Source organism: Thunnus thynnus, chromosome 17 (assembly GCF_963924715.1).
Source record: "Thunnus thynnus chromosome 17, fThuThy2.1, whole genome shotgun sequence".
NCBI lineage: Eukaryota > Metazoa > Chordata > Actinopteri > Scombriformes > Scombridae > Thunnus > Thunnus thynnus.
The window spans coordinates 5450971-5469872 of NC_089533.1; the positions used below are offsets into that span (position 1 = coordinate 5450971).

General features: G+C 42.2%; 1 protein-coding gene across 1 annotated transcript in view; it reads left to right on the top strand.

Annotated features, from left to right (window-relative positions):
• Positions 1–18902, top strand: part of cacng2a (calcium channel, voltage-dependent, gamma subunit 2a) — a 68865-nt gene that overhangs the window by 41841 nt on the left and 8122 nt on the right. The window contains exon 2 of the mRNA XM_067570676.1: positions 3067–3150. Coding sequence (XP_067426777.1) covers positions 3067–3150 — 84 coding nt within the window. The remainder of the gene's footprint in view (positions 1–3066; positions 3151–18902) is intronic.

Below are 18902 nucleotides of genomic sequence, written 5' to 3' on the forward strand. Positions count from 1 at the left end.
TGTGTTTTAAAAGTCACCCTCTGCATTATCTCACTGCCCCTTCATCCTGTTTTGCTGAATGTGAAATTACAGACACAAAATGAGCTTTAACACAGAGCCCTTTAGTAATCCTCATAGCTGTGCTGAAAGTGCTCTGTGAATACAGGTGTTTCTCTTTGAATGATAGGTGTTTTGACCCACTACACACCTGAGCCTCCGGTAACACCTCTCCATTCAACAGTGGTCCCCCTGCCATAGCGTCTTAATGGCCAATCGGGTCTCTCCATGCCTCGGCCCTGCGCTCACACTCACGTGGGGAGGTCTCTGAAATGAAAATTCCATTATAAAACATTTACCAGCCTGATGAGTTTACATGTCTTACAAGAAAAGGACCGTTTGGAGCGGTTAAGTGTCACATAAATCTTTCAGCACGCTAATTGAAGTGGTTCCCCCAATAGGCCACTCTCCACAGCTGCTATTACAAATCGCACAACTGCGAATGGGACGGCCAGCTGCAAACCAAATCTTACACCCACTTGATAACACTGTTAAGACACACACATGGTGCTCTGTGGGCTGCTGCTGCTGCTAGTTTGCTCAGACAGCTCCACTGGGAACGTGCAATGTAGTCGTATGTAAACACAAGTCATCTCTCAGTGAAATATGCTCCAAGAGGAGGCACGAGTGTGCTCTCCCCTCCCTTCTCCTGGTAATGCAACTTATTTAAAGCTTGTTTAAGCTGGCAAGTTGAAGAGGAACATATTGTTATTTCCAGCAGCAACCTGGGGGAGTAGTTGCAGGAGGCGGCAGGGTTACACTTACTGTATTCACTAGCTCACATCTGAGAGCTGGCATGCTACAGCTAGCTCCACTGAAGCTTCTGAGGATAACAAGCCTCGAGCTTTATGCTATCGTGCTAGTTAACAGGTAACAGATCACCTTACAGCTGACTGAAACAAGTCCAATTCTAATCTCTAGTTTGCCACCGAAAGAGGAACTTTATGTAGCATATCAAAAGCATCTTGTTCAAAACTGTGCAGGTCCGTTAAACTCTGGAGGGCTTTTTCATGGCTCAGCAATTACCGAGACCTAAACTGTGACACTCAAACTTGATGTATTCCACCTCCCACTCCATCTTCCCTCGCTGTCCTTCAAACCTCTCTGTTCCCTGCCCTTTCTATATTTACCTCTACTTCCTCTGTTTCATTGTCTTTCTCCCTGCTTTTCTCTGTCTTTATCCCTGCTTTTCTCTGTCTTTATCTTTCTCTCTTTCTTGTCTTAATTGCTGTGGAACCTGTTGATGAGAATCGATAAGTGTTTTTTGATTATGGGCCAGAGCTGAGACAGAAGGAGAAAGGATAGTCGGTGCATTGGATTCTGTCCACCAAGGATTAGCGGGTGTTTCATGCAGAGGTTCCCACACTCTCTCTCTCCTCCGCTACTGAAAAAAAAAAAAAAATCACATTTCCTTCATTTAAACTCGATGACATTGAGACAATCCAAACAAACATTTCCCCCCATCTAAACCCATCCATCCTGCGCTGAGTCTCTTAACAGACGGCGGCGGTTGCCAGCCCGCAGGTAGCCCCGACACAAACACTGTACGCAGGTGGGCGAGCAGATCGAGAACGCTTTGATGGCTCTTTTTTTTCAAGTGACACTCTCTCTAATGTCTGAGTGGTCATCACCGGGGGGTCCCTCTCGTTCCCCTGCATGTGGGCAGTTCACAAAGTAATAACCGCACCCCGCTGAGCCCATCATGCTTCGCTGCCAAGACCTCCTCAGCAACACCTGGCACCATGGTAACCAACACCTGTTCACCTAATTAGAGGGACACTGGAGGGAGAAGAGATGAAGAAGTTAATGAAACGCTAATCTGGTCCAATCAAACGCCCAGGCATCTGCCTGCTCACGGCAGCAGTAGTTCGCCATAATGGCCGCCTTATGGGCGCCTCCCCTGCCACGCCACCTTGAGTGACCTCATCAATGGCAAAACTCTGCTGAGTAGAGCAGTAGAGAGGAGAGCAGACAGGAGGAAGTGGGAGGTAGAGGAGAGGGATGCCTGCATGCTTCTTCCTGGATGGACAGAGTAGCTGGATGGCGAGGTGTCAGCCAAATGAACGAGCATTATGAGATGAGGTTCCCCGCGCACAGCAGTTGGAGCAGCTCCAGGTCGCACCAGCTGCGCTGCTCTTGTTTACAAGCCGCCACCTGCTGCAGGAGAGGCCTGGTGCTCAGGTCTGCTTCCTGAAGAGCATCTTCTGGTCTGTGAGAGAACCACGGCCCACCGATAGGACCTGTTTTGACAGTATTGGGGCTGAAGGGCAGGAACAAAAAGAGTTTTAGATTTGCAACGAATAGTTGATTAATCAATTTCAGTCAGAACACTCATTTTAGCTCTTTACTGTAACAACATGCATTGTAGTTTGGCGGTGTGGCTCTGCTCATGTGATGCGCTTGAACACATCTGAGCGAGCTTGACACAGACCGTCCCTGAGCTCATTAACCCCCCTGCAGAGCTTGAGATACACAACATTTGATGAGCATGAAAAAGAAACATTCAACATCCCAAATACCTGAATGCTAACACAGGAGCATTCAGGGAGGTGGAGGAGTTCAATTCTGAAGCAGGCAGGAGTGTAGCAGCGAGGGCAGAACGCAGGGTTGTTGTATGCAGACTAAATGTAGACCACCTATTGAGAGAAGCAGGTCGTGGACAAACATGATTGGAGGGTGTATGGAACATGTGACTGTAAAACTGACTTCTGTGCCTGCCTGAACTACTGCAAGGCTGCATTTGTAGATCAAAAGAAAATTAATCTGCAACTATTTTAATGATTGATTAATCGTTTAAGTCATTTTTCCAGCAGAAAATGCCAAATATTTGATGGTTTCAGGTTCTCAAATGTGAGAATTTGATGCTTTTTTTGGTCTTACGTTGTAGTACACTGAATGTTTTTGGTGTTGGAGCATATTGTGATGGGCAGTTTTCACAGCTTTCTATGATTTATCTGAAGATTCATTGAAAAAAAAGGTTAATGTCTTATATGAACTTTGCTTAAATCCGTTTTCTTTGTTCCCCAACAGGAAACTTCAAAGGGATGTGTAAACAGATAGACCACTTTCCTGAGGAAACAGATTACGAAGCGGACCCATCTGAGTACTTCCTACGTGAGTATATGTCCTCTTGTTTTTCACGGGCGTCCGTGCTGTGTGCACCGTTAGATTGATAGTCTTTTGCTGCTCAAGTGTTCGTCTCAGAGTCTGTTTTGAAGAAAAATGACCCTAAAGGAAAAATCAGGCATCCCTCCCCATGTTCTCTTGACACTTAACTCAGAATATTTTTGAAATTTGTCCCACTTTTTTTGCTCCCGTCTCAGACTGGAGCCCGGTGCCAGTAACTGCTCTTGGCCCGTGTGTCACTGCTGTCTCTGCCTGCTTTTAGCAAGAGGCTGGCCAGGCTGAGCCCTGCCAAGCAGCTCGTCTGTTTTTACTGCTTGGCTGTGTGTAACATAACGTGCAGTGTTACAGTCGGCTGTGTACCCTGTAAACACAGCCCATTGATTTCTCTTCTCTTTTCCTTTGTGCAAGCAAGACAGAGATGCTTGTCGAACTCATTTGCCTGCTAATCCTAAAAAAATCACAACAATGACTCGGAGCTCATGATGTACTGTTAGTATCGTTAGCTCAATACTCCGTTCTGATTGGCCAATTAACGTGTTTGAGTTGTTTATTTCTAAGTAGCAGACTCTCTGTTTGACAGTTAATCCCAAAAATGTTGCTGTTGAGATTAGAAACATGAAAGATTTTCCAAATATTTCCTTTAATGTATTCAGAGGTCTGACACTTTTCATTACTGGTTAGATACTGGAAGGCAATCTTGATTTGTTCGTGTTGTTATGGTTACTGGTTATGCTTCAGTGTAGCCTATTGATGACGGAGACAGCCGTTTCTATGGTCACTGTCACAGTGTAGCATCAGATGAAAGCGGCAAATGTTTCTATGGTTACAGCTCTGCTCCGCTGTTGTGTAACTTACAGTAATACAGAAGCTACTGGTTTCGAAGGATGGAAAGTGACTAAGAGCATAATAATATTGTCTTGTAATGTACTTTGGTTTTTGAATACACACTAAATCAATAAACATATTTTTATTTGTTTAGTTTAGTTTTCATTCAATTATGCTGTTGTGGCCCAATCAAGAGGATTTTCCTTTTTGCTTTGGACGTCTATTCAATTCAGTTCAGTTCAACTTTATTTATCCCCAGCAGGATAATTTAAAAGTATAAAATTATAATACAATAAATAATTAAAACACCAACAGAGTACATAGTAATAAGTGCTAAAACTAAAGTGCATATTTTTAAAGTGCACATTGTTTATCATTTTTCATTGTAAGGCAGATATCTGTGAAGACAGTTTTGATAAAGAAACATTTTGGAGAAGCATTAGTTGGTAGATTATATCTTTATTGAAAAGTTTACTTGGACACATGTAACACAGTAATATTACTTCTGCTTCCATTTGGATATGCTGGTCATTTCTCCAAACCTGCTTATAGTCTTTAACTGTACGGTTCATTATAATCAGTGTTGGGCATTAACACATACAATTATGGGTTTATTTTTTTCAAATAGTGAAATTCAGTACTTACATTACAATTACTAATCCCAGTAACGCCCCATTCCTTAAATAATTTGGGCGTTTTGCTTGTTCGATGTCTTACTGGGAGTTTGATGGAGGGTTGATATCAATTTGGTTTGCAGCCAAACATGTTAGCTTGGCGTAAAGACTGGAGGTAGTCGGCCTTTACCAGAAAAAGAGAAATGACACTACCAGACACTCTAGTGTTGTATTATTTACATGTTAGCTGGCCTGCTAACATTAGCCACTGGTAAACCTAATATACATCAAAGGATTCCTGGTTTCGTTCAGACTTGGAGGATGTGTGTGAATCTGGGGCTAACATTAAGCTAGCTGTTGTTGGTCAGTAAATCCCTCCAAAACTGAGGCTGGTTGCTTGGTAAACTTAAGTGTCTTGTTTTCTATTTGTACAGGTGTTAAATACAGAATATGTGACACGTGGGTGTGTTGACTTTGGGCTGCGTAAAAGCCACTGACAACTACTACTACTACTACTTTTGCAGTCTAGCACTTAGCAAAGAAATGTGATAATTCAGTTTAATTTATTAGGATCCCCATTAGCCATTACATTAGGCAACAGCTACTCTATCGCGGGTCATGGACAGTTTAAAATCATAAAGAGAAAACACACGAAACTTAGGTAAATTGGTGAAAACGCAGGTAATGTGATGAAACAATTTGTTTCATTGAGTAATATGTAATAATCAAGTCTGACTATACTAAGTGTTTTCTTTCTTATATTTGATAATATGCCACATTACTCATCAACCTCAGCACTAAAAACCACTGCCAATGTCCCGAGTCCCTGTTGACCCCTGATGTGGTGCATCCCGCCCCCCCTCCCCCCCATCCCCCGCCCCGCTGCAGCCTGCAGTGGTTTGAAACTAGAAGTCAGAAAGTGTCCGTCTCCTCGTCTCCATCAGCGGGGACAGTAATTGAGGCCTCTCAGAGAGCCGAGCAGTGCGTGCCAGTGCTGGAGATTAAGCCCAGCCAATTAGGCTGTGTTTGACTTAGCGCTCTGAGCGCTTGTTCCCGTCCGTATGTGCCAGAGAGAACGGTTATGATAACAGCTCTGGTAATGATTCTAACAATGCCGAAGCCTCGGCGAAGGCAGATCAGTCTTATAACGAGGCGTCTCTCATGCTGGGGATGACAGGGTCGCGGGGCGGAGGCTGCTCGTCGGGCCCTCGGATCACCGACGCTCTTGTGTGCACGCGCTCGTGTGTGTGTGTGTGTTAACCTCTTCCCAGGCTGTGATTGGAGGAGAAGGCCGCAGTGCTCCCAGTGGCTTGCCAATTAGGACACTCACATCCATAAATATTTCAGCCTCCTTCTTATATAGGTCAGGCCTCTCTCGATCGCTCTCTCTCTCTCTCTCTCTCTCACTCTCTCTCTCCGCCTGTCTTTACCCTCGCACCCGTAATTTTTCATGTCAGGAGTTGTACAGCACCTATTGTCATTTCCCTGGCAAGTAAGAGAGCCGTGATGATTCAGAGCGTTTAAACCAGTCTGCCTGTTTAAACGTGTGAGCGGCATGTACGGGTGCACGAGGAGGTCATAGGGGACACGGCACCTCGGTGGGTGTCTCCGTGTTAATCCCTGGTGGTGTATTTTTATATCTGCCCATTTCCATTTCGTGGACACACACCTGATATTTCCATAATGAGGAGTTTCACGGTGCCTCTGGGTGGCCAGAGACGGAGAAAAGCTGCCTCTGCTCTCACATGCAGGGGAGGAAGAGGGGGGGGGGGGGTTTGTAGTTATGCAACACAAATGATGTCACTTCAGGTGAAGGCCCAGCGGAAGTGACATCACCGGGGAGCTTGCCGGTCCAAAATCGAGGGGACACGCGGTGATGTCATCACATAACGTGGAGAGCAGGGAAATATTTGGTGCTGAGCAAAAAACGGAGAAATCTGATTCTGCTAAACATGCACCCCCGCTCCATCACACAAAACACACACCAACACTGATCCGCTGTCCTGACATCCACACACACACACACATCCACACACACACACACAAATACATACAAACACCCCACATATCAGCAGCGTGTGTGTGTGTGTGTGTGTGTGTGTGTGTCTTTTCTGTGAGTCCTCAGCTCTCCCAATAGCAAAGCAGTTTGCACATCCACACGGGATTATATAAGCCAGCTGAGGCGCACTAAAGCGCCAGTGGGTTTTTAGATCATGCCGTGTCGGAGCTCCCATCATCCACTGCTCTATTGGGCGCTAAGCAGCTGAGAGAAGAAAGAGGGAAAGAAAACGCCCAGTTATGCAAGCTACTAATACAAAAACTGAAAGACATCAATTCAGTGTAACAGAGAGAGGAAGATCATGTGAGGGGAGGAGAGATGAGTGTGTCTGATTCCCCTGGATGCATGCTGGTGTTGGAAATTATCTGTTAGTCAGAGGGGGGGCTTTCTTTCTCTCTCTCTCTCTTGAAATGACTTTTAGAAATGTTTGTCTTCTTTTCGGGTAAAAACTATCAAATAATACCTAATATGCTGTAAAATAAGCTCTGTGTGGAGAAGCTGCAGCAGGTCTTAGAGGACAATGGGGCCATTTTCCATTTTCTATCCCCAACAGGTTCATCTTCCATCTCCTCCATTGCTGATTTATTTTTGCGTGGGTTTTCTCTTATTCCTGACCCCATGGTGCTAACATTTTCTACCGCTTTAGGCGATGTATTTGCTTGTTTTCACATCAAAAACCACTTTGTTTTTCTCACCCAACAGCACAGAATCCCCCAGTCATGCAGTGTGTGGTATACTGAGTATACACTATACTGTTTGACAGTAAATATATAAGAAAGTGACATTAGAATGGCTTTATTAATTTAAAATTAAAAAACAAAAGATTTGTGAGTAATATACTATGTTTTAACATGGATTTATTGGTATATTTTGCATTTATGAGCATTCACCAGAGCTTTTTCATCATTGTAAGACTATGTTATCAGAACTAGTATGTACGACATGTTGTCCAACCACATCAGAAATGACACACTATATTGTTAAATATGGGGACAACGGTGGCAATTTTCAAACAGTCTCTCCTCGAAGACATTCACTCAGTTGTTCACGTGAAAAGTGACAGAAATATTTGTGTCCGGAATGAAAAAAGACAAGAGAAGTTCAAACCTTGGCTTTCTCACCTCCGCAAAGCTGGCCGATCATGGTGTGAAGTGGGTGTAAATATCTGACAGTCGGTAACAGAAAAATAGCCGGACACAGCTTCCCCCTAAACCAGCATTAGAGAGTGTGGGGGAAGGAGGTTTCTGTAGCTATTCAACCATCCGACATGTCGTTCTGACAGAGTATACTGGCCCCTTAACACAATATCCATGTTTATTACAAACTCAACAGTTGCTAGCAGCCAGATATCATGGTCTGACCCGGACTAGCAACAAAGTACTTCTTGGTATTTGGGCAGACAGAACCATCTTCCTGTATACCAGTTCTTGCTCCCGCCCCAGACACATCTAACCAATGAGAGAAGTGTTCTCACATGGTCTTTGATGACGTACTTTGGTTCGCTTCGTGTGTGAAAAGAACGCAACAAGTTAAACCACTGATTCAAACCAGAGCAAACAAACTACAGGTTTGAAACCACCCTTTAAATTTATCATTTTGTCCTGTATGAACATACTGAAACACAGTCAGAATAAGTTTGCAGTATAGGATTAGGGCACAGCGATGGGCTCCCACAATCAACATGAAATAATGTGATAAAAGTGAAGTGCAAAAAAAAAAAAGAGTATTCCTAATTATTGGCCCACTTTCTCACCTTTTAAGTTTCTTTATGAACTTTCCTGGGTGTTTTTGCCCCGAGCCAGCGTTAATCCCTGCCTCTGGTGTTTGCATGCGTTCATCTGAGAGTATACACTGACATTGATGACAGAAGGGCACTCCTGTCACAGCCTGTGTCACCCTGGGGCCTCGCAGCAGACTGGACGCTGGCCTGAACAGGCTTTGGCGTCGCCCGATAAAATCAATGGGTCTGGGGCAGGACACGCAGGGGCTTGTAGGGCAGCGGGGGCGGGGAGGCGGGGAGGGTGGGGGGGGGAGTAGAGGGTGGCAGCAGCAACGCCGAACCAGCGCACAGACAGTCTCTCTAGTACCAGTTTGTGTACAAGTTTGTGTGTGAGTGGGGGGCGGGAGGCGGGAGAGACTCACCAGAGGGCTTTAATGTGATCACATGACCTGACAGAAGCATATATAATGTGTTAATACTCTACTCATAAGTTAACATGTTAAATCCAGCTAGTGCCCCTGTGTTTGCTTTAGCAGGTGTCCCAGTATGTCACGGTGACATTGAGCGTCCTGCGGTATCCTAGGCAACAAATAAGGAATCCATTGACTGATACATAAAACACACAGCACACAGACATGGGCCAATAAATTAAAAGCCAATCATTTTTGTCCTGGTTGACCGAGTGAGTGCTAGCACTCTAACTTTATATCTTATTAACGGGGAAATATGGAGGCAGCGCAGCTTGTAAAACACAGAGGTGGAAGAGTGTGTCCTCGTATTAAAGCGAGATTAGAATATACGGGACGAGCCGCTGTGTTTGGCTGTCACTGGGGCATCATCAAAAGACGGCTGCGCCCTCTCAGATCAGTTTTACATGCACACATTTAATCATCAGTTGTGAGCTGTTACAGCATGAAAATTCCCACCGCTGTTAGAGAAAAATGGCAAATTACATACTTGTGTCCTTTTTATCTCCAGACATAAAGCAGCAGAGAGTCAGGTTTGACAGTTTGTGGGCTTTTTTTTTTTTTTTTTTTGTGAAAACCGTATCAAAATGAGTAGTGTTTTTTTTTTAGTGTTGCAATCCAGAAGGAAAGCTGATCCACATGCAATCAAAAGGAAAATGACCTCCAGCTGCTGCGGCGTAAAGAAGAAACAACGGGTGTACACAGTGTACGGCTCGATAGATGAAGTCTCTATGAGATACATCATAGAGTTGTGCTTTGCGTGCATATTTCTAGGTCGCAAAAATATAAAATAATGCCTCATTTGGACATATTTTAGGGGAAAAGTCACAAAAAAGAGAGTTGTTTTTTTTAACCCTCTGTGGCTTATAAAGAGCAGTGGATTCAAGCCAGTTGTCTGAGATGTTTTATGGGTGCAGTTATATCAGGATGATACCAGTCCACTTAAAGGCACCGTGTGGAGTGTCACACCACTAGAGGCACTGTGGAGCAACGTTTTTATGAGTTTAATGGATGAACACGCATGCAACTGAGCACATGACCTGTGCAATTCACACCCTGCTGTTTATTTCACGCTATTCTGCTGATCGATGGTTGTAACACGGTAACTCGCTGATAAACGATACAACAGCAACAACAGTGAAGAAGAACACTGCTAGCATGCAAACACTGATGTAAACAACGCAGGATTTACATATATATATATGTATATTATTCGCAAATGTTTTATGGAGGAAGGAAATGCAATCAGCACATTTGTTTCTATTTTGATGAGAAACACAGAATGTAAACAGAAACTTTATTTGTTTACAAGAAAACTTCCACATGGTACCTTTAAACTCTGGTCACTGACGATAGGAAATATGACTTTTAGCATTTCTGACAGTCACTGTAGTTTATCACGTTGTCAAGAATTAAATTATGAAAGAGGTGAAACGTGCATTAACTGATTTTCTTGGCAACTTACTGACATGTCATCGCCGTTTAAGTTGATATGTTGAACTTGTTAGCAAACAGTTGCTAACACGTAGCGACATTATCAGTGTTTCTGTCCATCCTGTCATCTCTCTACTGCAGCCGTCCAATAATGGCATAAAACATCCCCCAAAAGTAATAAAAATATAGTGTTTTTTTTTTTTAACCTTTCAGCCACATCATCCCCAAAACATTAGAATTAATACAAGCAACAAAATGAAGATGCAAAAGTCATAAACAGTAATTTAGTCTTTAATATTTGAGACCATTTTTAAAAAAATATTATTGCTGTTTTTTTATAAAAACACACTAAAAAAATCATTCAATGGGACAAATAAATTTTACTATATCATTTTATCAAAAACATAACAAATCATGCTCAAGAAATGATCACATACAGCTGTGTTAATTTTGTACGTAACCTCATTCATATTATTTTTTTATTATTAATGAGTCTAGTTTGATTTATGCTTGTTGACATGTTTGTCCATGTTGGCCTGCGTTAACGGGCTTCTGCCGATATGAATCATCTCTTTCATCATTAGATCATCATACTTTTATCAAGTCGTCGTTTTCAGTTGTTTTAAAATAGAAAGATGTATTGTTGACTCGTTGGATTAGTCACGTCTGCTTTAAGATAAACACTGATTTCATGTAAATGACAGTAGCTAAAATCAAGCGGCTATAAAATAACGCAGCCCTTATGTCATTTATTGATTAATAATGCATATCAGTGTAACTTGAAACCTGTGTGGAGGCAGCTCAGTGTTTACTCCCCCCCCCCCCCCCACTTGCTCATGTGTGATGTCGGCCATGCTAAGCTCCGGCAAGGCGGCGTGGAGAGTGGGAGAGAGTCGGGTGCGGCGCTGTCACGCAGACGTTCAGGCGTGATCTGTGGGGACATCAGCAGTGGAGTGGAGGGTAATTACAGTAATTGAAATGTGTTCTGTGGAGGGAACTTAAATTGTCTGAGCGGGCCTGTCATGTGAAGTGATTTCAGTGTGAGGGAGTTCTTGTACAGTGTTCCACTGACCCGTCTGTGTGTGTGATGGTATGTTAATATGACAGAGCAGTATTCAGCGGGAGGACTACTTGGCTCTAATGGTAGCGGTGTGTGTGTGTGTGTGTGTGTGTGTGTGTGTGCAGGCATCATCCGTGTACACCTTTACATTTACAGGCCGGGGATTGTGTGTGTGTATGTGTGTGTGTGTGTGTGTGTGTGTATAGGGTGAAGTGTGTTTTGTTCCCACTGAAAAATACAAAGACTGAAACTGAGAGATTGATTTTTGTTTGAGGGCGTCCACAAATATCACAGAAACATGATATTGTTTTTGGCTGTGTACCAAGTATTACTTAAACCAAACCTTCATCATAATAACCCCTGTGTCACTTCTGATCATTACACATGAATCTATTCAGGATAAAGTTTACTTATCAAACCTACACTGTATTTTCTTTGATTTTTAAGGGAGGTTTTTGAGTGAATAGACTCAGAAATACAAGGTACCTGCAGAGAAACTTCACCAATCTAAAGTCTAAAACCTTTTAAAACAACTATGATTTCAACTTTCTCATAATCAACACTGATGAGATTAACTGTTTAAATCAGTCAGTTCTTGTTTAACCCTTTCTGGGCAGCTGTGACTCAGGAGGTAGAGCAGGTCGTCCACTAATCAGAAGATCGGCGGTTTGATCCCCGGTTCCTCCAGTCTGCATGTCGAAGTGTCCTTGGGCAAGATACCGAAACCCTAATTGCTCCCAAAGGCTGCGCCATGAGTATGTGTGTGTGACATGTAGTGTAAAACGTTTCTAGAACGGCGCTATATAAATGCAGTCCATCTTTACGGTTTACTCTCCACTAGAGAGACCCAGTTTGCGTCAAAACTCTGTTCCCCTTAATCTCAAAATTATGACTCAAAGTCAAACCAGAACGCACAGAAATCATGTACACATGCTGCAAAAATCAGATCAGATGAAGCTTTTTCCTGCAATCTGTTAAGGATGAACAGGAGTAAATCCACTTTGAATCAAGGAAAAAAATGTTCTTTATAACATGAGTATATAAGGTTCATGATCATCACATTTATTTTCTCCAGCAAAAGTAACAACATGTCTGTGTGTAAACCGGAAGTGTTGAAAAGCAAAACTCTAAACAAACAAAATGATGTCACAATGATGTCACTATGATGTCACAAAATGTGTTCACGCCCGGCGGTCTGATACAGAAGAATTACAATCACCAAAAATAAAATAAATGAAAATAGGGTTTCTATATGTTGTTCGTTTGGCACTATCAATATCAAAATGTCCCATCAACATGGTTCTTATAATGATAATAATAATAATAATAATAATAATAATAAACTTAATTTCTATAGAACAAGTCGTGCATGAAATGCAGTAGAAAATGCTTAACGTAAAAGCAGAGAATCATTTACAATAAAATAATAATAAATAAACTAGGATGAAATTAAATTAAAACAGCAGGATAAAAACAACCGTTAGGTAAAAGCACTTCAGGTGAAAGCAACGGTAAAAAGATGTGTCTTAAAGTTTTGTTTGAAAGTGTCGACCCTCAAACCTTCAGACAGACTGTTCCAGAGTTTTGGGGCGTAATTAACGAAGGCTGCGTCTCCGTGCCTTTTAGTTCTGACCTGGTTTGAGTTAGAGGATCTATGGGAGCTGGAAGGCACATATGTCTTAAGATGGGGCCAAGCTATTCAGTCATTTAAAACCAGTAAAAGAACTTTAAAATGGTTTCACTGGAACCCAGAAGTTAAAAACTTTGCTAAAATTGTAATGTAATCACATTTTACATGTGTTGTTTCATGTGTAGAACTACTCACATGCAAAATGATGATGCCTAACTTAACATGTAGTGACTATGCAATAAGCTTATAAATCAAATATTAAGAACTTAAATTAAAATTAAAAACAAAACAAAAAGAGAGTTCAAGGGGCTAAAGGAAGAATCCCATTATTATCACAGTACTGTAATGTAATTTTATAATGTATCTCTGTAAATAAAAGAGTACGGTTTGTTTCTATGTGAAAAGCGTCATGAGATAACTTTGTGATTCGTCGCTATATAAATAAAATGGACTTGACTAGAATATAAACTGATGGTAATACAAACGAGGAAAAACAAAACACCTTGTTAATGAATCCCCAGAGGTGTCTTTAACGTCAAATCTGAACATCTCAGCTCTTATTCTTGTTCCACTTTATAAATGCCAGTGAGTGAGACCTGCATTTACTTTTGCAATCAATTCAAGTCAAATTGCATTCTGCCTGCAAACGTGAGTTGTCGAGACTCATAAGCTTTTAAATTCAGGCTGAAAGCTGCGTAAGTGTTGTTGTGCATTTTGAATTTAGCCACCAAAAGCTAATTTCCATTGTATTTTAACACACTCGGTAGCCGTTCCCACCATTTCTGAGAGATGTTTTGTGGATGTTTGATGCTGAGGAGGGGGGAGGAAGGGGTGAGAGTGGGGGGCAACGAGCCTCTTGGTCAGGACGAGGACGGTGCAAGGGCTCAGTATTGAGGAAGAAGAGGAGGAGGTGTGGAGGGGATTAATAAGCGTTTGTAGTATTAAATCAATGTGCCTGGGAGCTGAGGCACCTGATTAGCATGACCCTGTCCTGCACATCAGCACATTCAGGGCTGGGGGAGGCTGATTAAGAGCCCATGCTAATTTCCTCTCAACCCTGTCAATGAAAGAGAGAGAGAAAGAAAGTAAGAAAGTCAGAGAGAAAGAGAAAGAGAGAGGGGAGTAGGAAGGAGGTGGAAGGTGCAAAGAGATGCATTTGTTAAGAGGTCGATGTGCGTGTTTATTCACATGTACAGTTCGTGTGTGTAGTGTCAGTGGGTGTGCTATTCATGCACATGACTTATGTTTATGTGTTTCATGGGTGTTAGTTGAGTTTGGGAAGGTGAGGCACAAGCTTCATGTGTCTAAATGTGTGTAATATTTTTGTTTCAGAGCAAATATCAAATGAAAACGATAAGAACTGTAATTTGGGAGCGTTACTTGTGTAGAAAAGTCAAATATTAAGAGGTTCACAGGAGCTGTAAGCTGTTGTGTTAATTTATTACATGTATAGAATACATGAAACAATGAACTGATCTACGTACAAGTATTGTGTTTGCATCCAAACCCTGATATATCTTATTACTCTTAAACCTCTGCTGTCGTCCAAAAACTATTAAAAACACATCAGTGAGCCGCACCGCTGCACTGGTTGACATGTTCCTTCACCACATGTTAGTTTGTTTAGAAACGGCTCCGAAGACTAATAACAGCGATCGTGTTTTCAGTCTCCGGAGAGTAGTTCTGTGTAGGGCAGACGACACTGCGCATGTTTGCTGAAGTTCTTTGAAAACTTAACAATGCAGTCTAAAGTCAAGAGATATAAGATATATCAGGCTTTTGATACACACACAATACTTGTAAGTAAATCAGTTAATTGTTGGTTTGGCTCTGCGCATGAGATTTGTTGACAATAAGAAAAATATAGAAAATCACCAGCCAAATGCTTTAAATGAATCACAAAATATAATACACAAAATACTTCTTTAATAGAACAAAATCATCAGTGGAGCAGCCAGTTGGTTTTAGAAGTCACATAATTAGTTACATGTGCATTTTTTTGTAATTTTATCCCCAGAAATGCAGCTGGATTAAGCAGCTTTAGAAGTTTTGGTGAAAAATGATTTAAAATCTATGAAGATTTTCCGCAACTCTGTGTTTAGTAGATTAATTCTCTTGTGTGTTTGTGTGCCAGTCGGTGAGTTTTGGTTTGCGATGTATGAAACCGATCAGCTCAACACAAAGCTGCCTCTAAACATTCTGATTATGTACCAGTTGGACCCACCGTGGCGTTGAGGAGGACTAGCTGCTGTAGAAACCCAGCCACGGGTGATGAGTCTCATTAAGCTGTTTGTCGGTGCCAGCGCTCGGACACCAGCCTGAGCTGCAGTCATGCCAATCAATACAGTACACACAGTATCCGCTCTCACCCTGTGTCTCTGTGAGCAGGTTGGCACGCACGCTGGCAGGGATGGCAGTGCCGGGTGGGGCTAACCAGCCCTCCATCGCTCATTACTACAGCTCCCTGCCGCGGCGCAGCCACCGATTGGCCGGGCAGAGCGAGACGCCGCCTGCGTCTGAACGCTATCAGACCTGGAGAGAAGACAGGCAGCAAGTCTTCCTCAGTGCTTGGAGAGATTAATGTATGACTCATTACTTGTTTCAAGAGTAATCTCATCACTGTCCTGTACTCCTTATTAGCTTACTTTTCCATTCTCCAAAGACTGGGGAACTCAGTCACCCTACCTCATCCCTTAAAAGTGTATATGAAGCATCAGAGAAACCAAATAGTGACAATATTCAGTGATCTTGCTCAATAAAATCAACGTAGATGAGATTTCCTTCCATCTGGAAAGAGAAAACTTGTGTGTGTTAATTCTCATTTCGGCTGCTGATAGAAAAAACAACCAGTGATAGTGTTTAAATAGAAACTAACCAGTATAAATAGAAATCGGTTACAGTTTCAGAAAAGCTGTAATTTTTGCTCTTTTGTCCTTTCAATAATTCTGTTTCATGAATTTAAACCAGTTTGATGCAACTTGCAGCAATTTATACTATAAATTTAGCTCACTGGGATTTTAGGCGAGATGAAAATGTAGATAAACTGTATTCTGTTTGTGATTCAGTTCTAATTTTGATGAGAATTATTCATTTTACACAATAGCTATACTTTCCTTAAACATAATAAAACACACTACAATGTGTCAGCTGCCAACCAAAGAGAGGAGAACTGTCGAAGGGGGAAGCAACGAGGAAATGCACGATGGGTGTTGAGCTCCACAAACAGTCCTTAACTGGGTGTCAACTGTGGGTGTCGTTGGGGGGGAAGAAACAAAAGATGCGCCAATCTCTGTGATTGTGACCATGACCCAAATCAAAACGGCGACCTCAGCGCTAATCACAGGGCTCCCGAGAGCATCCTTTCATGTGGGCCGAGGCGACGGCTTCAGAAACACAAGACGCTGCGGAGGTCGCTGCTGTCATTAGCTATTAGCGCGGAGGTCAAAGCTTTCATTTGGATGGGGTCGTTGTTTTGCAGCAGCCCGGAGATTGACAGCGTTTTACCACGCAGGAAGAGTCGCCACGGCTCCCTCCCAGGACTGTAGCCATCCCAGCAGCCCTCTGTTAGAATAATGTCACCCTGGCTGAGATAATCGCCATCCACCGGTCCTCCTCCGAACGCTGTGAAGTTGTAACAGATGTACAGTTAACGAGTAGCCTATCACAGTTGAGGATGACATGATGACGGTGGTATTTCAGTCATTCTAGTAGATGTATACAAATAATCACACACTTAAACACGAATAGAGTTTTTCTTAAGTAAGCCTTTCATATATAAAACTATAAAATAGGTCCTCCACCATAAATGGGTACACGTGACCTCTATGTATTAATCTATCACATTCATAAAACACATTGAATATTATTTTATGTATTTTAAGCATGCACTTCTGCAGCAATGTCACCCTGGCAGAGATAATAGCCGTACACGGGCCCTACTTGAAACGCTGTGAAGTTGTAACAGATGTACAGTTAATCACACATAATCTCACACTACAAGACTAAAGTTGGAAATAAAGTTTCTGAAGGCTTTTAAAAAATATATGTTTATCCCTCAGTTTGGATTAACGTTTCATTTATTTAAGCATTTAAGCCATCATGAGCCACTGAAGCGAGTAAAATGAACACAAAAAAATGTCATTTTATTGCAGGTTTTATAGAGTTCTTGTGCAGCTCTGATCGGTTAGAAACCTTTAACATGTCAGAGGTGGTTGACATGATTAGTCGATAGTTAATGTTTAATAGAGGCTCAATCTATCAACAGATCAATAAATTTGTCTTCTCTTGTACAGGACTGTTAAACATTGTGTATCATGGATCTGTCCTTTTTTTTTCCTGCACTAACCCATCCACAGCAGAGACTAGTTCCTGTCTATCTGTCAGCCTGTCAGTCTCTGTCTGCCTCCCCCCCCGGGGGTGCTGCTGTGCTTAAATATCCCTCCAGGCAGGATCCAAAACTCTGACAGGGGCTCAGCCGATCCTTAAAAGATGGAAAGTGAAGATGTGAAACCTCCAGAATGTGGCGAGGAAGGATTGATTTGATATAGGTGTCCTCTCAGATAGGAGCTGTAGCAGCCTCACTGCCTTGGGGCATAGTTATTGCCCTGTCGTCCTCCAACAATTCCCATCCTCGGCCCTCACTGCAGGCAACAAGCTGCTCAGAGACACGGCTATCTGAGCTTCGTACGTACGCTATATGAACACTGACACATTCAGTATTATGCAGGAGAACAGAGTGCATCCTGGCATGAAAAATCTGCAGGGACTTCAGCCTTTTCTTCCGAGGTAGAGCATGGTCAGCCAAACCCAGGGGCACGTTGGCGCAGCAAACTGCAGCCCGATCCCAGCGAAGGCAGAGTGCATGCTGGGAGGTCACTGTGAAGGTCACTGCACTTTTCAGTGTGCAGCTAAACATGGATGTTAATACAGAGAATCCATAGGAGTGGAGAAGCACTCTGGGCCAGCCGATCCTCGAAGCCATGCAAATGAGTTGGATCCTCTTGCCCTGGAAAGCTCCAACATCACATCGTTGCTTTCAAGATTTCTCAGAAACTCTCCAAACCTGAGGCATTTGTTCTGTAGAGACCAGCTGAGTTTTTATATCCTTGGATATAATGTGTTTAAAGAAGGGTTTAAATAATATGTGCTTTTTGACATTGAAAGTTCCTAAAACAGCATTTTGACACTCGTACTGTCCACTGACATACCGGCTACTGAAAGTTTTTTAGTATTTACTGTTCAGGGCAGGATGATCTAGCACCACTGTTATACACATTATACTTCATTAGTTTAATCTGTGCAAAAACTTAAGTATAAAACATCAATTTGATGTTTTACACTGGGTTATGTGTCTGACTATTTCTTGGCCCTGAGCAGTGAAGAGTAAGGTTATGGTCAAAGTGTCAATTTTAAATTTAGTATTTGTTCAGATTAAAAAAACTAGATATAACATGTTAATTAGTAAGCTTTAGAGATACTGGTTGGCAGACTTTGTTTCCTTTGGACAGAGCTAGGCTAGCTATTTTTTTCCATGTTTCTAGTCTTCGTGCTAAGCTAAGCTAACCAGCTGCTGGCTGTAGCCTTACATTTAATGGACAGATATGAGAGTGGTATCAAACTTTTGGGGAATGTGACAGCAAAGTCTCTTCCAAATAAACTAATTTTACATAAATCCTTTTAAATGCTTGTCTCTGGGTCTAACCTAAAGTAAACACAGAAAGTAGCCCCCTGATTAGCTATTTTTGCTAACTGGATAGGAATCTTTTTACAGAACAAAAAGCCGGCTAACCTAGCTAGCTGTTTGGTTAGCCAGCTAGCAAACTATCAATTCATCTCCTTCTCTTGTAATAACAAATATTTATTGCTCATCATGCCTACTTAGATATTATGTATATACTGTAGCACAAGTTTATTTTAACACAGAAAGCTTTG